The 24,057-nt window shown below is 50.5% G+C and overlaps 5 protein-coding genes across 5 annotated transcripts; 2 read left to right on the forward strand and 3 right to left on the reverse strand.

Annotated features, from left to right (window-relative positions):
* Nucleotides 1–6,456: 6,456 nt before the first annotated feature.
* Nucleotides 6,457–7,419, forward strand: COL26b_006771 (uncharacterized protein; the record flags this gene model as incomplete). Its single annotated transcript, XM_053179582.1, has 2 exons — nt 6,457–6,761; nt 6,813–7,419. 2 exons carry the CDS (start codon nt 6,457–6,459, stop codon nt 7,417–7,419), a joined length of 912 nt encoding a protein of 303 aa, XP_053036527.1.
* Nucleotides 7,420–8,366: 947 nt separating this feature from the next.
* COL26b_006772 (uncharacterized protein) lies at nt 8,367–9,433 on the reverse strand (the record flags this gene model as incomplete). The annotated part of the gene is made up of 3 exons (XM_053179583.1): nt 8,367–8,736; nt 8,794–9,272; nt 9,338–9,433. The coding sequence occupies 3 exons, from the start codon at nt 9,431–9,433 to the stop codon at nt 8,367–8,369; spliced, it is 945 nt and encodes a 314-aa protein (XP_053036528.1).
* A 1,736-nt stretch (nt 9,434–11,169) lies between these two features.
* On the forward strand, nt 11,170–13,042 carry COL26b_006773 (uncharacterized protein; the record flags this gene model as incomplete). Its single annotated transcript, XM_053179584.1, has 6 exons — nt 11,170–11,721; nt 11,787–11,850; nt 12,061–12,211; nt 12,274–12,567; nt 12,633–12,865; nt 12,927–13,042. 6 exons carry the CDS (start codon nt 11,170–11,172, stop codon nt 13,040–13,042), a joined length of 1,410 nt encoding a protein of 469 aa, XP_053036529.1.
* A 4,503-nt stretch (nt 13,043–17,545) lies between these two features.
* Nucleotides 17,546–19,040, reverse strand: COL26b_006774 (uncharacterized protein; the record flags this gene model as incomplete). Its single annotated transcript, XM_053179585.1, has 2 exons — nt 17,546–18,591; nt 18,647–19,040. The coding sequence occupies 2 exons, from the start codon at nt 19,038–19,040 to the stop codon at nt 17,546–17,548; spliced, it is 1,440 nt and encodes a 479-aa protein (XP_053036530.1).
* Nucleotides 19,041–21,026: 1,986 nt separating this feature from the next.
* COL26b_006775 (uncharacterized protein) lies at nt 21,027–22,138 on the reverse strand (the record flags this gene model as incomplete). The annotated part of the gene is made up of 4 exons (XM_053179586.1): nt 21,027–21,420; nt 21,491–21,822; nt 21,875–22,060; nt 22,112–22,138. The coding sequence occupies 4 exons, from the start codon at nt 22,136–22,138 to the stop codon at nt 21,027–21,029; spliced, it is 939 nt and encodes a 312-aa protein (XP_053036531.1).
* Nucleotides 22,139–24,057: the final 1,919 nt, after the last annotated feature.

The raw sequence follows: 24,057 nt of genomic DNA on the forward strand, positions 1-24,057 counted from the left end.
ATTCGATCTCAAGCACCACTACCCTTTGTGAAGAACAGGCGGAAGCTGGACTGGACGCCTTATCTGAAGATGGTGGAGTCTTGATTACAACAGCTCCAAGTCCCGACAATACTCCGCTTGGGTCGACTGCGGCTCCTTCCAATCAGTCTTCGTGCGCCTGTCTCGCGAGCTTGTACCTTATGCTAGATCAGATGCAGGCGAACGAGGAGATGACGTTCCCTTCAGGTCTCCATTTCTTGAGAGGGATGATGGTAAAGGCAAGAGACATCATCCATTGTCCGATTTGTCCGACGAGATTTCTCTCCGCCACACAGAATATGTCACTCTTAGGCGGCCTCATGATGTCTATAGCAAGACAGTACGGCTCTGTGCTTGAGGCCATCGAATCCGAGGCAACAACAGCCACTCGCCTCAACCAGACTAAAGCCATTGAATTCCAGGGCTTGGGGTCGGACGGAGTCGTTTCACCGCCAGATGCGCCATCTGGCGCACCGGGGTTCAGCATACAGATGCATCCGCTAGAATGGATGATTTTAGCTAACAAAGCTGTCAAGACGGAGATTTATGGTTTGGATGGAGCAAGCAAGAGCTCTTTCATGGGTTTACTGGAGGTCTTGGAAGAGCGCCAGAGGGGCTGGCACAGCAATCCTCGAAGCCAAGATTATGCTCAATACGCGAGCGGTGCTGATCGTCCACCATGCATTCGCATCATAGACGAAGTGAGGAGGCTCATTGGCATTTTGAAGCTTCAGGACAGTGCACATATCGATCCCATGATGCAGTCATGAGCTTTTGGAATGTTAATATCTATCTTGTCTCCACGTATCTATCCATGTTCAATACAGGAAGCACGTGGCATCACCATATCTTCAATCGCTAGCAGAAGGAACTTGATTATGAGGATTCTCATTTGGTTGCTGAAAATGATGGGAGCTACGGCTAACACATACCATTTCGGGACCTTAGATGGAGTAATATGATTAGCGTGTTCGCATTCAAATCCAACGTCATCCCTAGCAGCGAATAAAGCCAGAGCGGTTATCGGTAGGATTTGTCGTGTTCTGTTTGTAGTTAGCATATTGTCCAATAAGCCAACGGTTCGGAACGTTTTGTAGTTGCCCCTCTACGTGACCAGCCAAGACTGAGATAAGTCTCCGACTAGTATATTGAGGAAGAGCGCCACAAGTTCTGAACGTCCAATCCTCCCCTAATCTACTTCACAACGTGGTTCATCGATCGTCTGACGTGAGACAACCCCAGTACAAACCAGTAAAGCGCTTGCAAATATCTACCTGACCATCGCCGACCTTTTCTCATTCTCCCCGACCATACCGGCATATTCTAAAACTCGGCTTTCCTATCACTGCAGCCATGGCCTCAGACTCCACGATGGCGCCACACGTTCTCAGAAACGTTCTCGATGTCTGCATTATTGGAGCCGGTCCCGCGGGTCTATCTGCGGCACTATCTCGGAAGGGTTCTTCGAAGCGCCGTCGTGTTTGACTCTGGAGACTGGAGGGCGCACAGCGTCTCCCGTATCGGCGGAGCTCATGAACAAGATAATCCATCTTTGATCCGGAATGGACTGAAGGCGGAGCTGCAACGAAAGTACAAGACAATCATGTTTGCCAAGACAGGAGCCAGGGCCATTCGTGAGACTGGCCCCGTCTTCGAGGTAGAAGATGAGAACGGACGGTATTGGAAAAGTAGAAAGGTGATTTTGGCGACGGGCACTCGTGATGTGCTGCCAGATATCGCGGGATACAAAGAATGTTGGGGGAAGGGAATGTGAGTGCTCCCAAAGGCTACAGCTCGTTCTTATTACTTACAGATGGACAGATTCAACTGCATGCATCGTTCAGGATTTGAGAAGTTCGGTGCCGTCAACGCAGCTGTTCTTCTCACTTCAACCAGCAGTATCAAGCTATCCAACGCAATCTCATGCGGTCAACTTGCACGGCAATTTTCGACAAACATATGCCTGTTGACCAATGGTACGGGATCCCTGACCCTCAGCGATGTGCAAGAAGCCGGCGAAATCCATGGCCTCAAAGTGGACGACCGGAAGATTCGGAGAATTCAGACCTTGGGCTACAATAGCGATGCTTCAATAGTTGTTGAATTTGAGGATGAAACAACGTCGTCGTTTGGCTTTCTTTTCCACAAACCCGAGACGGTCCCCAACGGTAATTTTGCAGAGCAACTTGGTTTGGAAACTACGCAAACGGGAGATATCTCGATTTCGGGCTACATGCAAGAGACAAGTAGAAGCGGCGTGTTTGCGGCTGGCGACTGTGCCACACAGGTGAAGCAGGTGTCTGTCGCTATGGGTGCTGGTTCCGCTGCGGGAGTTGGAGCAAATGCGCAGATACTGAAGGATGACTTCGAGAAAGATTGGTGACATACCTAGGACAGCAAATGTTGGCAGCACAAGTGTTCAGGATTTATCTCGACCTATGGATTAAATATTAAGACTACAGGTTGCCTACAACTTTGATTACTTCTTTTGTGATGAGACTGTCGTAGTTCATTAAGAAATGCTTGGCTTGTCAGAGAAGAGTACCGTCGATGAAGCCTATTGGATCAGACAGCACAAAGTTTCGGTTCACCGACTGTGGATTTTCATAGGCCTGGTCTGCACGAAATATCTCGGGTTCGCATTGTCCACTACGCGGTCTTGGCTCCGGTGATTTGACTCGGGCGCAGTCGATACGAGTATTCGGATTCGGGATGATCCACGCACGAGAACCCGAGATCATTCGTATTACTTCAAGCGCACCCCCCATTCGTTTTCCCATCTCATGCCTCGTCACCTACACTCCATCATGTCAACTCGGCGGACACATACAAAGTCTCGGTTCGGCTGTCGCCAATGCAAGCAGCGCAAAGTCAAGGTAGGACACTGCGGCAAGTCCCTCTGTGCTGCTGGAACCCGCCGAAGCGCACAGATAGTGGAGGCTTTCAGCGTTAAGAATGCGCGTTCCTGATTACCTCCTCCTATCGAATGCGAGGTTCTAGCAATGGATTGTGGCCCCTGGCAAGATGGATACCCGCTAACACGGTCTTCATAAAGTGCGACGAGCGTCATCCGGCATGTTTCAATTGCACAAGATACAGAATTGTTTGCAGCTTTGTCAGTGATGGAAGCTCAACGACCCAGGACAATCTTTCGACTTGTCATGCCTGTTTAAGGTGAAGCCCCACGTTGCCCTCGCCGGAGTACGTTCAAGTACCTAACTTCTGTATCTTAGGCCCTTCGAGCCAACGGGATTGGACACACCAACATCGGAAGCTCCCAGCCTTCCCCAGAGACCCGCGTCAAATCAGCGACCCGAATCTCCAGGAAGTGGAAGGAAGAGATGCCTTCCTAGCGATGGCAGTACCGACTTTCTTGATCTTGTTCCGAAATATCCAAGATTAGCCTCTCTAGTCTCCTCGACTATCTCCGACGACTCTTGGACTACCGACATCGACTTGATGCACCATTACTGTGTCCTAACATGCGATACCATGGGCTATCGAGACACCGTCAGGCACGTATGGCGTGAAGTGTTTCCGAGAGAGGGACGTCGACATGGCTTTGTGATGCATGGCCTTCTCGCTATAGCAGCTCTCCACAAAGCTTCCCTGTTGCCCGCAGGTGAACGACACGTGTACCTTGCCCGGAGTGCATACCACTACGACAAAGGACAAGAGACGTTTCGCAGCCTGTTATCAAATGTCACCGAAGACAACTGGAAAGCCATGTTTTGCTTCTCAGCTGTAGTCAATACTCGGGCCTGCACGCCAGCCACGTGTCCAGGAAACAGTTCAAATGCGAATACGTCGATATCGGATGTGGTCAACCTCCTGTCAATCATGAGAGGCGTGCGCGCCATCCTCGAGGGTTGGGCGGTAAGGATTAGGGAAAGCGATCTGGCTGCAATGACACACGGCATACCCATGATTGGGGCACTTGAAGCGTAAGCAACTTTGGGCACTGCAAGAAGCTGTTTGTCGGGATCACATGTTGATGTTGTGCTCACCTTGTGTTGCAGCAATACCCGTCCAAGCCTCGAAGGAACCCGTTTACCACGAGACACGTTTGATGCCCTGGCACACCTCCGGTCTCTTTACCGCTCTCAGCAACACCCGATTCCGAACCGCGCGGACTACGACGCAATGATATCGTCTCTTGAGAGGAGTTGCATCGGTTTGGCCAACGTGGGCTTGCAGGTTGAAGTCAGCGCCTGCCTCCTATGGACATACTCCATCCCGGAGTCAGTCATTGATGATCTCCGGCGGACCGAGCCACATGCATTGGTGTTGCTAGCTTACTTGAATGTGTTCATCGCAGTTTTGGACAAGGACTATTGGTTCTTCCGCGGATGGTCAAGTCAACTCTTGGCAGATATAAACAGCCACTTCAAGGAAGATCACCGGTTTGACGAGTGGCTGGCATGGCCCAGAGGTAACACTTAGTCCTGCCGGAGATGTTGTCGGAATTTCTCGCTGCGGAGTTAAGGAAAGCCATGCCTGGATTGGCAGGTACACTTGTATGATAATGCACGAAACAGTAGGACCTGCAACACAGGTAGCGACAGTAACCCCAGGACTTGGCGAAGACACAAAATCAACGCCAAGGCGGAAGGAATCAGGGTTCTTCCACGACGACATTCCTCTTCAGGACCTCCGTTATGCGTTACAACTTGCCGACGTTGATTTCGCAGTCGCTGTGATGACTGATGCGTCGATGCCCAGCACCGTCGATGTTGCATACGTAGTCTGAAAAAGATGGGATAAACGGTCACATTGGCAGGGAATAACAGAAAAGGTTATTTGTCAAACCTGCAGCTGAAAATCAGAAACTTACCATCGACGGATACAACGTGAAATCACCGAACCCAAGTGGCCGAAGCGCTGACGTGCCGGAGATACCCTGGCTCTCCCCACAACAGCGAAAGCGAAGTGAAAGGTAACGGCGCGCTTCGCTGCGGGCGTGCCCAACGTCCAGCCGCGTAGTTCTAGGCCAGCCACAAAAGACGGGACGACTGGCCTGTGCTGCTTCGAACTTCAGAAAAACTTGAAGTAACGGCGAAAGCGAAGCCGGAACCCTGATTGCGGCAGGTGGCAGACGCAAGAGCCACATAAGGCTTCGGCGTTGACGAGATCCTCTGAGTGAGTGGTTGTTCGGATCGCGGCAGAGTCATCCAGTGTGCGTGTTTGCGCCTGGCAAAAAACCGCAAACTCAATCCCATTATTGGATGAGTGGTAAGTGGTTGACGAATCCATGTGTTCGGCACGATCGATGCCGGTGCTTACTGGAATTAATATCAATAAAGTAGGTGTATGGCCAACACCACTTTCACATACGAAGGCTTACATGAAGACTGGGGCGCGCTATTGCAGAGTTTCCTGTCACCCTTCAGTTGCGCCTCATCTGAAGGAAGGCGAAGCATTGTCGACATCTCAGGAGAGCCAAATAACGATACCGGATTCGTCGATTTATCGAAACCGAGCGGCCAGGCTGTTTGGATTCGAACTTTGCCAACTACTGCCCCCCTCAATGGGCTTCTTGATTCGTCCACGTCGGTATTTGCAATCCTAGCGTCGATCTGGAATCGTGAAGGTTCCCCCACACAATGCCGGACTGCGTGGGATCAAGTAGATAGACCGGTTCACGTTGATTGAGATGGGTGGCTTGGCTCCAGATAAAATTCTCCGCTAGCCCACCGTAGGGCAGATCATCGCAAGGCACGGGCAAGGCAGACTGGACAGGGTGGACTTTTCTAGTGCGATTAACTACCGAACCGTCCTTGCAGGAACTGACAGATGTGGCTGGCTTCACCAAAAGCTGCGTGAAACGCCTCGTTGCGATCACAATCTCTCACCGGATGGCAGATCCTAAGTAGTCGAGCCGGGGCAGCCCTGGCACGACGGCCCGGATGGGACCTACCGGCGGGTGTTGATTGGATCTTCTGCCGTGTCAAAGCCCGGATGCTCCACTCGGCGCTACCCGTGCATCGCACATAGCGACGCAAGGACGTTGAATTACCATGGGGTCGCGCGCGAGTCGGTCTCGCTCTCGCTCTCGCGGGTGGGGAGCACCAGATTGTCCAGAGTCCCATTTCCAGGCTGTGTAGTATTCCAGACACGAAGATTTTGTTATCGCGTCAGTGATCTTCTGTTGTTGTACAGTCTGAACTTGTTTTAGACTCAAACGTCGTCATGGAGAATGACTCGATCTGAAGTCTTGCTATTTCTTTAATAGTCATTAGCTACCGCTGGTCAGAATTCTGTTCGACCTCATCACCATCTCGTCAGCTCTTGGCAAGCTTTAGCGTCCTCAACCTTATCAAGCAGGATACCCCAGAGTGCTTTATCTGTTTGCATACCCCGGACCAATTCGATATTCTCGACAGCGACAGCTACCACAGTCCGACTTATTCGAAGCCGAACGATCCAACAAATATCAAAATGTCTGACCATTCGACCGCAAACTTCCCCCCGGTGTCGAGTAATGTCGTCAACCTGGCCATCGCAGAACTGGCCCTTTACGCCATTATGTTTCCGCCAGCAGTATGGATCACTTGGAAGCACGGCAAGAAGGGCATGGTCTGCTGGCCGATCTTCCTGTCGCATTTTGCTGCGAGATTCATCGCCGACATCTGGCAAATCGTGAAACGACACGAGCCTTTGCTACCGAACCAGGTCAACATCATGACCAACGCCGCCAGCATTGCTTGCTTGACGCTGACACTGATTGGCATTGTCTATGAGGCGTAAGATGATTTTAAGATTAATGGGAGAGTTTGAATTGACAAGAAAATTAGCAACATCATTCTACCTGCCCCTCCGAAGCGCTGGACTGAGAAGATCATCTTGGGCGTTACCCATCTTGTGAACACTGGCGGTATCGCCATCGCGACCTACGGAGGATCACCGGACCCAAAGAAGGGAGTCATGAACGCGATGCTGAACAAGATCGGCAACTGTCTTGAACTCGGTGTTCTGATCGGAGTCTGCGTTTGGATGTGGCCCACCTTCAAGCGCATTCGTGCGGCCAACTCCCCGAACTGCCGCCCTGCAATGCTCATGCTTCGTGCCGCCGTTGTTGGCATGCCCTTCCACGTGGTTCACCTGACTTACACGACCACCTACGCCTTCAACCGAGTTTCCAGCCTCGACCCCGTCATGGGTTCTTTCGCCACCAAGCTCATCCTTCTCTTTGGCACCGAGCTGTGCACTACTATTGCCATGATCGCCGGTGGTTGGCTCGGTATGTCCGCCGATATGCCCAAGGCCGTCCAGATGGAGCTGTCTCCGCTCGATGCCGAAGGCGGCAGCAGCAACAACAACGAATCTGTGAGAGACGACGTTCCTTTGTCCCGGGACTGGAACAGGGAAAACGTCGCCCGGGCGAAGCTTGGCTTGGTCTGAGCCCCGGTGTTCGTTGGCTCCTGTATCTGGTTTTGTGGAATTTTCGAGCGAAAAAAGCGCATTTTTTACACGAGACGAAAACGGTCAGGAGACTGACTACGAGGCCTTTCTTAGGACTGCACTTCACGAACCGAGAGATTCCGCCTTGGACGAACCCGATCGAGGAAAGGTGCTAGAGCGTGGGAGATGTCTGTCAATGAGAGGGACTAGTGTACAGGTCTGACTGTGTAGGACATGGAGACTGCACTTAGAAGATGCTGCCATCAATGCTCGTGGGGAAGGGTATTGCTTTCTCTGGAAGGATTCTCTTGTCACACTCACTGCCTGTTTATCGTATCCATTCTTGATTTCCTTGCATATAGAGTGTATAATGATTTGTCTTGGAGCGTTGATTTGTCTAAACCTCACTGTTTCTGGTCCTCGATACCACAGCATAATGGGACTATACATCCTTTGTCACTTGCAAAGCATTTCTGGCCCACATCGTGACTTCTGCGTACTCTTCGTTGGAAACCCTTTGTCTGCCAATAAAAGCCGCAATGGAAGCTCACGTTGTGAGACTAGTTAATCAAGGAGTATCAATTCATGCCCTTTGGGCTTCCCATTCAGGGGCAGAACTAGCGTAATGTCTCGCCGACTTTCCAATTATCCACATTAGATGCTACCGCACTACTAAAAGCAAAACTCTATATCATCCTTGGCCTGGCACTAGTGGCCCATGGCACATGTCTTGGTGACGACAAGTTTCATTCGTGCTCTCGATATCTCCAATAACTGGCAACGCTCTTCTGGCGGAACCCCCGACCCTTCTTGATCATCAAGAAGAAAAGTGAAATCTGAGCTAGTGCAGCAAACGCTGCAACCAGAAATGCATTCTGCCAACCCATATTCGTGACCCATGGCGTGATACTACCTGATGATTAGCGCATGCCATGTAGATGACGAATTCAGGTCGCCAAGGCGATACCGAGGTTATTAGTTACGTACCCGTACGACACCGCGAAGCTCATGGTGTTCCTGATAAGAATAACTGTAACGATTGCATCGGCACCGAGTTCCTTGTAGCTATCGATGCAGTATGTGATGGCAAGTTGACTCCCGGCGGTTACACCTCCGCTCAAGGCCCCCATTGCAAACACCAAGCCGAACCAGTGCACCTTGTGGGCCGCACCAACTCCCCACAGGAGCAGGGAGCCGGGGATGACCACCATCAGTGCGCAGAAGAGCCAGAGGCGGAACTCAGGCTCCATGACACCCTTGTTATGTCGGGCTTTCCAAAGGATGAATGCATCGCCAAGATGACCTGAATACAACGTTCTGCAATTCGAGTCAGCGATTCTGTCTGCGAGCCCAAGGCGACCTTATCAGACTTACCCAATTGCAACTCCTATCAGGCAGGAGATATACGAAAGACCCACAATGCTGGCTCGGAAGTTGTAGGGTGGGCTGGACAAGATGAGAGACGCAGTGCCGTTGAGGACGTTGAAGTAACAGAGGATAGCTCCGTACAAAAATCCAGAGAACACGATGACCGGAAAAGAAAAGAAGAGGAATGGGCGAATTGCCATCGTCTTAAGTGACAACTGGAGATTCATATCCTGCTTGCGGAACATCTTGATCTTGTCCATGAATGTCTTTGGAGACGGTGTCTTTGAAGTTTCATCGGCATCTGGCTGGATTGGGGCAACATTGTCGGTATCGGATTGAGTCTTGGCTCCCTTTTCAGCTGACGACTCCGTTCCGTCACCAGCAAAGATCTCGGCATTCAGCACCGTCACGCGCTGATAATTGGTCTCTTCCATAAAGAAGAAGCAAATAAGAAAGCCAATACCACAGAAGATAGCGCACCAGTGCTAGGCATTTAGATGTTAACATCGAACAACCAAACACAGCACCAAGATGTGATTCGACGACGTACCAAGACCCATTCCCATCCTTGACCATCATTGATGAACCCGGCAATGACAGGGGCGAGGAAGTTGCTGCCGAAAAGAAAGAGCGCGTAAAAGCCCATGTAAGTACCTCTCTCGTGTGTAAACCACTACACGTACTTGTTAGTACTAAGTTGGATCCCCGAAAGAGGCAGTTGGAACTTCTAGTAACATACCACATCCGCGATCGATATCTCGCAAAGGGACTCTATTGGTGCTCCAAAAAAGCCTTCAAGAACTTTGTTGGCTGTCCATTGGCTACCTGTCGTTGCATAAGGAGCCCACACCATGATCAACTGCGGTGGCAAGACTTTAGCTTCCCAATTCATCAGCTTTGGAGATGGGATGGCTTACCAAGGTTGCTAGCAAGCTTAGCAGATAGACTGGTCGCTTGCCGTATTTTTGAGCCAGTGGTTGCCAGACCAAACAACCCCATCCTAATGTCAGGAACATGTATCCAGTGCCGGCATTGAGATCGCCCAGGGTTAGGTTGGTTGCGGCGGAGATGGGCACAAGGATCGAATAGATAGCCGCCGACGCGATGCCGATGGAAAGGCAATATCTACCGGTTGGAACACCATGCATCAGCGGGGGTCTAAAGTTAATACCGGACCGAGCACTTACACACAGAGGCAGCTCAGAAGCAGCGTCTTCCTTCGAGGCGACCAGTTGAGAGGGTCATCGGGATCGTTCGAAGGCGTCGGAATCAACACAACATCCTGAGCACCCACAGCGGCATGACGAGATGCCATTGTTCCCTCGAGATCAACGAGATGAACGGTGCCGGGAACAAAGCCCGACGGCGGCGCCGACGGCTCATTGGGGGAACCCATGACGGCTACAATATTGCCGACAGTAGGCCTGGCTCAGTGACAGTGTTCGAATCCGAAAGAAAGGAAGGTCGAATGATCGGACGAGACAGTTCGTATACTCAGAGAGGAAAGACGATGGAAAGGACTCGCTGGTTTGCAGCTGAGTTGTCATGCACGATGTTGAGGCACAGACGCTTTATCAACCAGTGCAGATGAACGGGTTGAAACTTAGCAGCGGACGTCAATCAGCCTCTGTCCACGAGATAGTCAGATGGCGAGATACAAGAAGGATGCATCTGATCATGATAAGTTGACGAACGCCATCTGGCCAATGTTTTCCAATTGCGAACGATAGCGTCTCGGTGACATGGAGAGAACGGGGCTCAGCCAGTCTTGACATGAGTCCCAGGCGTCTGGATAAGGGTCTCTGCCATGATGGTATGTGCTCAGGGGTTTGGCAGTTGGTGGATACTGAAATGCAACATTAACCTTCGGGCATAATCTAAAATGGGGAGCTTGGAGGTATGATTGACCAATCACGCATAATTGCGAGTGCAGCTGCAGGCTAATCATTGATAATGGATCGCCTGTATCCAATCACTGATAATTGCGATGGGTCGGGGGTTTCTTGCCATAAACCATGATCACCTGGGGAGGGGGAAAATACAGCCGACGCGGGGTGTTGAGAATGCTTCTTGTTTGTCGTACATCCCATGTGATCACCATGCAATCCTTGCATCAGTGTTGAAGTTTTTCGTCATCTCGGCATATCATCAGTGATTGATTGGATGACGGAAGCATGTCATTTGATAATCACGGAACAGGAACGCGGCACTGATAGTGTTCGCCAGCGGGGTCGTATCCGGACTCATTGTTGCTGGGGGAGCTCTAGCAGCTCAGTTCAATTATATCTGTCGCGCAAAGACCACTAGGATAATTGAAGCACGCAGTCCATTCATACTGTTTTCACCCGTCGCGGCCAAACCCTCCTAATCAGTCACGACACAATGTCTCCAGCACAATGGGAGATGAAGGCCGAGGCTTGCCGGCAAATCCTGCAGAAGTCACTGAAACCCGAATGGCTTCTTCCTCCAGACCGGCTACCACTCGCCAGCCAGCTCAATGTATCTAACTTTGTTGAGTCTTGCGGACAGTTGACGCCGCGCGAGCTGCAGATCACGGCGAGCACCGCGGCCGAGCTGACGAGTCAGATGGCCGAAGGCAAGCTCACTGCGGTCGAGACTGTCACGGCTTTCTTGAAAAGAGGTCACATTGCGCATCAACTTGTGAACTTTGCTACCGAGTTCATGGTTGAAGATGCACTGGCTGCTGCCGAGGAGCTGGATGCGCACTTCAAGAAAACCGGGAACCTCGTTGGGCCTTTGCACGGTGTACCGATATCCGCCAAGGAGCACATGAGCCTGAAAGGCCGTAGAGTCCACTCTGGCTATGTCGCATGGGCCGACAACGTGGCCGATGAAGATGCTCTAGTCATTCGTCTGGCAAAGGCTGCCGGCGCGGTGTTCCATGTTCGGACGAACGAGCCTCAGAGCGTCATGGTAAGTGCCCGGGTTCTCTTGGAATACTAGTGGTCGACACGAATGCTAATTGGCGCTTTCAATAGCATCTTGACTGCAGCAATCCCATTTACGGAACAACGGTGAACCCCTACAACCGAAATTTGACAAGTGGCGGGTCTAGCGGAGGAGAAGGTGCTTCGCTAGGCCTTCGTTGTGCAGTGATGGGCATTGGCACAGATATCGGTGGTTCTGTAAGGGTACCGGCTGCCTTTTGCGGTTCTTACGGTATTCGTACGACTGCGATGCGCAACCCGTACAAGGGGGTCTGCATACCTGGGCTCGGACAAGAGAGCATTCGCTGTGTACTGTCTCCATTAGCCAACAGTATTGCAGACCTCGACCTGTTCCAGAAGGTCATCATCGATCAGGAGCCTTGGGAGGAAGAGACCCAGCTTGTACCTTTGCCCTGGAAACGACGCGAGCCGTACAAAACTGGAGACTTCACCATAGGTGTCATTTGGGATGATGGGTAAGTGTCTCCGTTCTACAACCTATTAACTTTGGATACTGACATATGCCATTCTGGGATAGGATGGCTCACCCTCACCCGCCTGTTACACGGGCCCTGAAGCATGCGGTCGCGAAGCTCAAAGATGCCGGAATCAAGGTTGTTGACTATGAGCCATACAACCACAAGGAGGGAGCCGAAATCATTCAGACCCTCTATTTCCCTGATGCAGCTGCAACTCAAAGAGAACTCTTGAAGAAGGGCGGTGAACCTGTTGCATTCTTGACAGAATGGGCATTCGCGTACTCAAAGCCTGAACCACTTTCTATCAGAGAGAACTGGGAACTGAATGTTCGACGAGACAACTTTAGGGACGCGTGAGTTATCCATTCCATACATATACCCATGACAGTCTGAGCGATGTACACTGACCTGGTCGCAGCTATCACAAAAGCATGAAGGATCGCGGAGTTGACTTCATCTTGTGTCCAGCGTACGTGGGCCCTCCTGCAAGATTGGGCGAGGCGCAATACTGGCATTACACTACGATCTGGAATATTCTAGATCAGCCAAGTGTGATATTTCCGACGGGAATCCACGTTGATCCAGCCATCGATGTTGTGGAGGAGGATTACAACCCTCGCTCTGCCGAGGACGAGCGAGAGTACAAGAAATGTGAGTCAATCGGCTTTTACCCTCCTTAGGCCTTGTCTAACAGAAAATTCCCCAATCAAAGATACTCCAGAAGATTTCAAGGACGCTCCCATTGCGTTGCAACTCGCGGGCAAACACTTCCGAGACGAAGATACGATCGCTGCCTCTGAGATGGTGTCCAGGATTATTCAACAGTAAGAGTAAGTCAGTGACTCTGTTCGTCGCGATGCATAGCATGCTTTTCATCTGGAATTTCGGGCATATGGTCGAGCAGTCGCCTTTTTCGATGATGTCGTAGTCAATGAGACATCGTTTTCAAGATACACGAGTAATTTAGCAGTTCTGCAACTTGTTCTTCTTTTTTACTTGGACAATAACTCGAATTGCCGAAACCTGGCACGTTCGGCAGCTTCCCCGGACTTTCAGGGGTCTGGGTTGTTGTGGGATGCAGCCTAACCCATCTGTGTGATTAGGCGCTCCACAAAGATAATGAGTGCGGGGTTTGTCGATGCTTTTGATAAGAAATGGCCACCTGCGATTTGTTTTTCTTATCCCACTGGTCTCTCTAATGTCCACTGAAGAAGTCGGAACGTAGCCTAACCAAGTCTCCAATCGACTCAATCAGCGACAGCGACAGCGATAGCGATCGGTTTCTCTACCACGATGCCGAGGGCAAGACTGAGGACAAAAACCGGCTGTACCACCTGTAAATGACCTGTTCCTTCGTCTCCGAGTATCACTGAAACCCCTGTAGGCAGACAGCGAAAGGTGAAATGCGGGGAAGAGAGACCCTGTTGCCGAAACTGCGCTGCTTCAGGCCGCGATTGCGCGTGGCCGTCCTCCGATCAGCTCCACGACAGGCGTTTTCGCGGCAAACGACTGACAGCATCTGAGAAGCATGCGTCACAAGGCTCATCACCACCATCACCAACGCCTTCATCGTGTGACGAGCTTTCTCTCATATCCTTTGAACCGAGAGAACTGCCGGAGATTGAGCATGATTTGTCACATCACTATCTCAACGTGCTGGTCACTGCTTTGTTGTTGCCCACAGTCACCGAAGCTGACCTGGAGGACTACGGGACCCAGGTCATGGGGATGATGATGAGTTGCGACAGCGTTAAATATGCTGTTTTGGCCAATTCCGCCTCCAATAAATACATGCTCACCAAGAACTGCCGATATCACAGTACCGCGTTGAGGTACTATTTGCGGGCCATCGAGTCAGTCAACCGTTCGCTCCTAGATCTAGGCTCTTCTCACGAAAGCCCAAGCGACACACTTCTGACGACGGTGGTATATCTTTACCTCTATAATGTGAGCCAATCTCCGTCCGTCCCAGACGACAACCCCAACGCTGACTTTCACAACCTGCAGTTCTGGGGCGCAGATACATCTCTTGACGCCAGGAAACACGTCGATGGTGCTATGAGTCTACTGAAGTTACGTTACGAAGACAAAAGCTCGCCTTTGTCCATGTCCAGCACGCTCCACAGACTAGCAACAGAGAGCGTCCTGTACCAAGCCTTTCTTCTAGCTGCAAGAAAGCCGTTCGCTCCAAATTTTCACATCGATCCGCAATTCATGGGTCAGTCAGAAAGCTTCTTGGATAATAAGCTCATCAACACGCTATTCTCGGATTCGAGTCTTGTCCTCGGGCTTCCACTACGTCTATACCGTCTCATAACAGTCATCATTGACTTGCTAAATTCTCCTGAACATCCCAGTGCGGAAACGGTGACACGGCTGCTACAGGAAATCAAGCCATGGGAAGAATTCGTGACTTCGAATACAACAGAAAACGGCAGTGTTCCGTTCTCAACTCCAGCCGAAGGGTTTCAGAGGGACGCAATTACGCTCTTCGTTTTGGCTGCGTCTCTTCTCCTTGATTACATCACAGAGTACTCTATCTCAACACAATCGACGAGGAGGGCAGGGCTTTTAGGAATTACCGGTGGTACCACCTCACCTTTTCTACAAACAACTCGATGGCAGGTTGTTCGTGCTCTATCTATCTTGCGTCGCCCAGAAGCATACGAAACCTGGACACGTTGCTATTTGGGTGCGTGGCCTATGCTTATTTTAGGCTACTCTGTCACCTCCCAGGAGGACATTGACCTAGTGAAGCTGGTATTATATCAAATGCGTGACCGCATGGGTTATGGAGAGATACAGAGAATTATAGATGACCTGAGGGATGTGTGGTCTATGAGGGAACGGGCCACGGTAGACTCCCAGTGAAGATTGATCTTGTTCATCAATATGATTGCCTTCTTGTATAAACAGTCGCCGTAAGAAGGAAGCGGGGAAAGAAATTTTCGCAACCGAAATTGGCGTATTGGACGACCTTGCTCGATTTTTCATTGTTCCCAAGGTATAATTAATCACACGAGATCTGTAACCTTTATGAACACCTTGAGGATCATTTCCCATCCCAGAATGGAATTTGTAAACGATCACGACAAAAGCAGAGAGGTCTTCCACACAGGTCCGCATGATATGTGAGAAACCTTGACGACCTCAAATGCAAGATAAAGCATATAAGCAGACCGACCCCAAGGAAATCCAGTGCACTTCCATACACGAAAAACTGAAATCTCGCTTTAGATTTCACAGAACCCCCGCTCACCTAGCGTCATGATGTTTCGTTTTCAAACCAAGACCAGTCGCTGGACCCATCTTCCGCCAGAGCTACGCCTCATGATTTTCGAGGAGTTGGAGACAACGACCTCAGACGATCACAAGCATCTGATGGCAAGCTAGACGCTTGTTTCCAAGGAATGGCAAGGCTTCTTTGAACCATTGCTCTGGCAGACGTTGAATATTCGGCCGTCCGTTCCAATACCTGGGGCTGAAAATTTCCACCGATTCACGCAGAATCATCTGGGAGAAATCAAGAAGATCGTGCTTTATGCTCCGCTGGAACGAAGCCGTTGTGGAGAATGTGGTCTGCTGGATGTACGTCTGGCTTTGATGAACACCTATTATTTTGATGACTACCTACGCTTGCTTCTTCATTCCCTTGTTCGGATGGACGGAGAAACTAACCCTGGCATTGAGCTCCATATTGGTGCTGTCTGGTCAGACGACCCGCAGTATCCGAGGCCCCGGCTTTCTGCACAACGTGAATGTCATCACCCGATGTCAGTTATGCAAAATGGGGCAGCTCGACGGATGGCCCAAGCCTCGATCAAATTCATTCCCCCTTTACCAGCGCCAGATATTGTCACATCACTATCCGTTGACCAGGCCGTTACTGACGAAATTTGCCCGGGAGCCTTGGACTGGATCACTAGAGGTTTACCTCGCGTCGGGATGACTGACGTTGAGTGAAAGATGTTGTAGCTCGAGCAGCTGGAGAGGCATTGGGTCAAAGAATCATTAGAGATCAGGAAACATGAACAATTCAATAAGGCTGTGGCTGAGCTTGCGGTCTTTAAATACCCTCCGTGCAATAAATCCAGGTTGAATGTGAAAGAAACATCTAAGAAATGCCTTAAGCACTCGCTTCGAACAGATAACTCATTACTTTACATGATGTAAAGTCTTACCTGATGCTTATTGTGCTCGAGGGGTTCATTCCCCTCGAAGAATCTTCGAACACGATTCTCAAAAATACTTTCTTCTGGCCACGCAACCGCCAGCCACCCTTTGAGACCGGCAATTGTCCCGCAATAGCCAGGCGAGAATACCAGTTTCCTGTGGTCAATGCAATACCTGTCTCATCTTCGAAGAGATTTTCTTGGCAAAGAAGGACCTCGTCCCAACTTGTTACAGAGCGAAATGGTCTGCCGGAGTATTTTTGAAGTGCAAGCCCTTTTGAGCTACCAGAGATGTCACATGCGCATCTGCATGAATAAACGTGCACTTATTCTGCAGCTGCCTTGTAGGATGCTGCAAGATGATGGAACATCTTCCATTCGGACTTGCAAGGGCCAAGGTATCTCACAGCCAAGCGTGAATGTGGGTATTACATGTCCAGATAGCCGTCTCCTGCCCTCTTTCCTAACAATACATTGAGTAGAAATCGATATGGCATCCCATGAGACACCAATCTGTTGTGTTCTGAAAAAAGCCAGAAGGGGGCGGGAAGGAAAGGATTTGTATTTTGTGAGAAAACCGCCCTGTCCTTACGTGTACGTATTTCATGGCTCGAACGCAGTTAAAGCTTAGTGCTTAAAGCGAACATCTTTCCTACTACTTCCTTGGTCTTTGGTCGTGGCCAGGTAGGTATTTCGCTCCTAATAGAGTTGTTAGCTATTAATCAGAGCAGCTCAGAGACTACCGGTCAACTAACCTCTTCTGTCATAGCGTTCCATTCTGTTTCCCTCTTTCTGTTACACCACATGTAGAATACTTTCGCTAGAAGATAGATGCATATGTTCCCGCAGCAGATGCCAATGAGCACGCGATTCCCTCTGCGGTCTGAGACTCGACGTTAGCTGAAATGAGTTCACGGAGTGGGTACTCATGTAAGCTCACATTCCGGTCTATCATCTTCACGGTAAATATTCGAGTAGATTACACGAGCAAGCTGTACCATCATACTGCGAAACAATCAGACTCCTTTCTGCTCGGTGCCAAACAAAGGCCGACTTACTTATACAACGCAGCCGACACAGCTCTAGTGCGAACTGAATGGGAATTACGAGATGCCCAAGAAACGTGCATTGCATGAGCTAGAATCCGGGTCAGATGTTTCTAAGGCTGTCTTAAGTCGAGTGACTTACGCGAAGGGTAAGACAGGAGCACTGTTACGACAGCATATTGCACCCAGGGACTGCTGTTCGATGGGAGTACCGCCATGGCTATCAGGTTGGGCAAGTACCAGAGCTGGGTGAAGGCACCAAACAAGGCTCTGGAGTCCCAAATCTCAGACAGATACGTCATGATCATCATGAAGATTGCGCCGAGGAACTGAGGTGGTATGCTCAAAAGGTTGGTGTCGTTCGTGTTGAAGCCCAGATTTCTGAGAGTCAAGGTGAGGTACTGGTCGGGAGGACCAGAAGGGATCTCCCATATGAGACCGAAAATGTAGATGGGCCAGAGTTCCCAGTCAGCCAAAGACTGAAGAAGCAACTTCGGAGTAATGGCTTGACGGTTGTGCATGTCGCCCTTGGATGGATCATCGCGCAGAATGCGGTTGACCAGCACCCTCTCTTCATGCTCGTTGAACCAACCATTGGGGCGCCAAGGTGCTCGTGTTTGGGTTGGAGACGGGGCCATCATAAACCATGCCCAAATGCTGATCGACATGGTCAAGATGCCTTCGATTATGAACAGCCACCGCCAGCCCTCATAACCACTGAGGCCATCCATTCGCAGGACGCCGAGGGCAAGGAGAGGTGCGACAATGTCGGTGATGCGGCGGACTGTCCAGAACATGGCGAGTCGGAAGGGTAGCTCTGTTGACTTGAAGAAGTATGTGAGATAGAGAACCATGTCCGGGATGAAGCCTCCTTGAAGAATGCCGAGTAGCGCGCGACAGACAAGGAACGAAGTTCTCCCGCTGAGCCAAAACTGGCAGCCGGATACGAGACTCCAGGAACACATGATGAATGGGATCCATCTATCGGGACCGAGTTTCTTGCTAACCATCTGCGAGGGAAGCTCAGCGCATAAAAACGAGATCTGGAAGACTGTATTGCCTAAGTTGTAGTCATTGGTGTCCATCCCCAGACTCTCGAGAAATGATGCCGAATTCGCTTGACTCAAGTTTCCGCGGGGCAGGTCGAGGGCGAAGAATGCTATAGGGGAGTAAGTAGATGCAACTGGGGCGGTACTATGCATCGAAGAACTGACCAAGGCATGCGAAAAAAGTGATTTTCCAGTCGAGCTTGTTGATGAGACGGAGCTCTTCGCCCCATGTCCAGCGGAAGGTAGGGTCGAAGCGGTGCAGATTTTCATATCGCGGGTGCGGTTGGAAGAATCTGGCGGTGGAGGGATGATCGTAAACAGAAGGTTGAGTTGCTATCGCGTTCTCGTCATAGCCGCTTTTCTTCTTGAAAAACGACATGATTGGAATGATGGGTGCATCTTGCTTCCGAAGTTCCTCTTGCTCGCGAAGTATCCGATTCCTTTCCCGCTCGATCTCTTCGTCTGTCTGCTCGACTTTTGAGACATCGTTCCTGTCGACGTTGCAGTCAAGCTCCGACGGAGGAGTCGACGAGCTCTCTATCTCCTTCTTCTCTGACATATTGGCGCGGAGGTTCCAAAGCATCGTCTAGAAAGCAAAGAAGCACGAGACGACAACGGTCAGCCGAGGATCTGTACGGTTTAAAGCCTTCCATTGCGAACATTATCTCCCGAAAAATCCTTCTAGCGCAAAATCACTCAAGTAAATGGGTTCTATGCATGCCCAGCCTCCGCTCAAGAGCTTCGCGGAGGGTGGTCATCTTCTTCCACAGACAAAGAGGCAGCCTTAGCCACAAAGCCCCAGGGGTGAAGCAGCCAAGACCCTTCGATTGGGCCAAAATGAAGCCATTCAACCACTGCCAATGTTGAGATTGCTCATCGGATGCGCTGAAAGTCAGCGTTTGATTGATCACATCATCAACTTCGCAGTCGCTAGACCCTTGGCCGTGGCAGTGCTTGATGCTTGCTTGTCGCAAATCACTCAATTGCTGTCGAAAATTCAGGTAGGAACATTGAGGGCAAAACGCGTTTTGAGCTGTTGAGTCCCAAAAATGATGCGATATACCAAGGAAAAGACGTGATTGACTCGACAGGAAAACCGCGGCGACAAGATATGATTTAGTCCTTAGCGGTCTCTTGGTATTCTTGGTATTGCAACTTGGCAACCTTCTGCGCGGAGGTGATTTGGACTTAGCTGGTATCTGGTGTCGACATCAAGTCTGACAATGACGAAAACACTGGTACTTCAGCCACAAACTCATTATGTGCCCAGCGATCGAAGGTTTCTGCGCCAGAATGTGTTTAAAGTGTTGCGCTGTCATCGACCCTGAACCCCCGAAAGCCCGCGCCGGATCAGACCCGCAGATCGGCAGACGAGTGGGGCTTCGCGGCCGGCACACCGGGCAGGCGTCGGTAAACTTCGGCCCCTTTTCCCTCGGGCTCCTTAATGAATAGACGCAATGAACCTTATTGGGTAGAGAAAAATTGATTGGGCACTCTCCTCCGGCTCGTGGTGATGTTGAAGTCTAGACATGAGTGAGCCCTATGAGTTAAGCTCCTCTGAATAGTCAAGCCCTTACGTACGGAGCACGAGGCGGACGAACAGGGAAATAATCCAAGACTCAGCCTCTGATATGTAAGTCATCGCAATTCTAAGTTGGAGTTAGCCTCAACTCAAAAGCAAAATCATCCCACTTCTACACTAAACGTCAGCAAATTTTCGATAGAGCTCTGAGGTTGACTAGTAGACACCGACACGGCAGAAAAGCTCCTCTTGATTCAGAAAGCTAGATCAAATCACAACGTGGTCCATCCTGTTTTAGGTGATAGTCTTCGAGTGGATTGGCCCGTGATGACACTTGCCATGTTCCCGACAGTGACACTGTTTCAGATGCTTCAGATGAAGTCTAAGCTAAGCTTGGGCAGCGCAAGGTTTTCCCGTTTGACTCCGGTGCAGACGGAATCTGATCCGTCATAACCGTCGTCGATAGAACTAGACCAGGTTCTAATTATCCGCGAACGACGTGACCGACGACCGAGGTTCCCTGAGCTCGTACTTTGAGGCCAGCGAAGCGGCATTAGAACACGCAAATCATACGCTGCAATCAGTCTTGACACATATCTAGGGCTGAGTCGCATTGGTGGTCACGAAGTTTGACATGGTCATTGTGCATACTCGACCAACTAGGAGTTACGGCCGAGGATACTCGCAACGATTCCCCTTACTTTAATACTTCTTCACTTCGTCAAATCTTTCGCCAAATTTCTCGTAACATCATCTCGTAACCTTTGCGTCTCGGCAGATCCTACCCAATAAGGCGACGTGGAATGCGACAAACAGTAGGTCGGACGTATGCTGACATACTTGTACGGAAACCGGCCCGGAGGTCGGCGACCTCAGGTCGCCATTCCCCACGGTGAACATTGGTCTTCAGTCCTGCATTATCCATATCAAAATCGGTTCCTTCATTTGCCGTAGGGTATCTGTCTAATGTCTACGAAAAGTCTATCTCTATGTAGCGTTCAAATCCATCCAATGTTCAGGAAATCACTCTTGCCGACTGTTCTCTGACCAAAACGGCAGCCCAGCCTGAGACCGCAAGGTTCCGTAAAGGGCAGCGCCGTCCAGATTCTCACCCCCATATGCCCTGGCACTCAGCATGTTGTTGGTTGCGATATCGAGAGCCGGCATTCTCACCCCGAGGTCACCAGCCACCCGCAGCGCGTGCTTTGCGTCCTTGATGGTGTTTGAAACCGCGAAACCAGCCCAGCCCTCCTTTGGTGCCCACGAGCCGCTGGTCATGCGGCGCGAATAACTTCCCAAAACAGGTCCAAAGTTTTCGAAGATGAGCTCCTCCATCGCATTCGTACCGATGCCGTTGTGCTCGGCAAGAACTTGAGTCTCTGCAATAGCTTCCAAGAAGACAACTAGCAGCACATTTCTACCAGAAGTGTCAGAGATGTGCAATACGAATCATACGAGAACGGATAGGAGGGGCGCTCGGCACCTACCCAGTAACTTTGAGCATGGGAGACTTGGTAACATCCTCGCCCATGTTGATCACCTTTCTACCCATGACGTCCAGGACCAGAGGCTCCAGACGTTGTATCGTAGCCTGCGGGCCAGCCATGGCAAAGATCAATCGTCCAGCTTGAGCAACCGGACTAGCACCGAAGACCGGGGCGGCGATAAAGACAGCGCCAGCTTCTTGCAGCGTCTCTGACACTGCTGCTGCGGTGTCAGGGTGAATTGTGGAGCAGTCCACCAAAGTCTTGCCCTTCAAGCTGATGCCACTGCTAACGAGCTCCTTTACCAAAGCTTGAAGGACTGCGTCGGCAGAGACCTGAACAGTTGGTCAGACTTAGGGTAAAACTCCACTTCAGACAAAGACTTACCATGGTGAAGATGTCATCGCATGTTTGGGCAACCTCCACTATGGAGCTCTTTGCGACGGCCCCTGCGTCGACCAACGCATCCCCCTTGGATAAAGTTCGGTTCGAAAATGTCAGGCTGGACCCATGTTGTTGCAGCTTCTTATGCAGGTTGAGGGCCATGGGTAGGCCCATAGAGCCGAGGCCATACTAGTCGTCGTTTCAGCAAGGTATCCTGGTGAGGGAGCGTCTTGTACCTACCCAGCCGACGGGGTTGATCTTCTGCATGATGATTGGATAGTTTTTACGTATTATTCGTCGTAAATGCAGCCGAATATTGTGGGTTGAAATGGGCTTCTTGAAGTTGGCATATGGCCTGGAATAGATGCCTTCTTGTTCACACGCATCTTATGTACAAACCCTCTACTACGCATAGGATTGCGATCTCGGGATGTAATCCGTTATCATTAGTCTTGCCATCCAACAAGAAGGCAAGGTGATAATGGCTCAATTCCTATCGACTCGGTGGGTCAAGATTGATAACATGAAGCATTTCTTGGACGGCGAGTCTCATCAGTCGCTACTGTCACTGAAGAACATGAATGGAGCACCACCTGCGCAACTACGGTCCGAAAACCGAGAAACTACAGGGGTCTTCGGAGGGCCGTGATCGGACCCACGCGATTTTGTGCTGTGCAATGATGGTGCTCCTAGTCCGGCCTTCGGAGACAACGTCCGATGCACTAATTGACTTGAGTCATTATCTTAGTAATCCCGAGCCGGGTACTTACCCGAAAAGTACGGAAAGATGCCTATCTGATTGATATCCGTATCGTCTTCCGAAAGATTCAGCAAGGTGTAAGAATTGAAAGAAAAGCTTCATGGTCTTGCTGGCCGCCATACAGGTGATCACGTGCGAGTTTGTCGGTTTTATTTCTCGAATAGGAAGTCTGATGCGCCGTGAATCCGAGCCTTGTGTGCCACGGACCATCTTGGCTGCACATACGTTTGATGAGGGCATCAATTTGCAAACTCGGATTGCAAACTCATTGTTCGTTAAGATCTTTCATCCGCAACAATTCTTGTTCAAGATGTCGCTCAAAATCTATCGTAACACCCAGACTGTCCGTTCCCGAGCGATTCAACTCACCGCAGTACCGTCTTCCTGGTCGACGATCAATCGTGGCCAACTCCGAATGAGAGACCAGCATGCTGGCTCGAGTCGAGTAGTCCATCAGGCTACTTCGAGCAATCATTGAGAGCGTCTGACATGGAAGAAACAAAGAAGATACGCCTTTGATCGTTTTTGCTCGGTATTGCAATTGAAGGTCCGTACCCAATGAGTCCGAGATGGACAGTAAATGGGGGAATTTGCCCCAGGCAGGAAAGGCAGAATCTCTCCGTAAAACCTCGTGGCTGTCAACCATGAGCAGCGCAGCCTAAGAGCTTTAGACTCTCAATTGAAGTTCGTCTAACAGGGTTACCGTCCCTTAAGATATGGTCGTCATCCTTGTTAACATCTGGCAGACGATCGGAAGCAGGCGAGCAGCAATTACGGCTCCAGCCGGCTCCCCTGAATCTGTGGAGCAAGGTCTGATTTGAAATTCCACCCCATCAAACCTATTGTGCACCCTGATGGAATGCGCGCGATGCGCGCGGTGAGACATTAGCCTGCAGCGACGGCGCCCGCCGATGGAACTCGCCTGATGTTGCGAATAAAAGCAAATTCCCAGTCTGTGCGTAGCTTGCCGTGGGTTTTCGCCCATGAGAACTGTAAAATGAACAGAGGCGACTTCACTGCGACGGGCCGGCTAAGCGCTTACACGCACAGCGTTGAATGGTCAGTGTCTGAGGCTTCTTGCAGCAGAATGATGCTCTACGCATCGATGACTTCGTAAATGAAGACAGGCGGTTGAATGGAGCGGCGGAAAGATTTGACTCTGTTTTACATTTCATCTGACTGGTTCATTCCAGATGAGAAGGTAATTCTGCAATTGAGCCCGCATGGGCTCTCTCCGTATCACGAAAACGAGGATACCTCGCAGTAGTAGCGAACTCAGTGTCCTTGACATTCCAATAGTAATGTGAGGTTCCTTTAGGTGCACCGCGCGGCGCCACAGAGCACCTCAATGAATAGCAGACAGGAACCTTCAGGCTTTCACAGGCATGAACAGTCAGCAGTACGTAGGGCGCAAAAGTGAACCCCG

This window comes from Colletotrichum chrysophilum (assembly GCF_026319265.1).
Source record: "Colletotrichum chrysophilum strain AFK26 chromosome Unknown scaffold_51, whole genome shotgun sequence".
Lineage (NCBI taxonomy): Eukaryota > Fungi > Ascomycota > Sordariomycetes > Glomerellales > Glomerellaceae > Colletotrichum > Colletotrichum chrysophilum.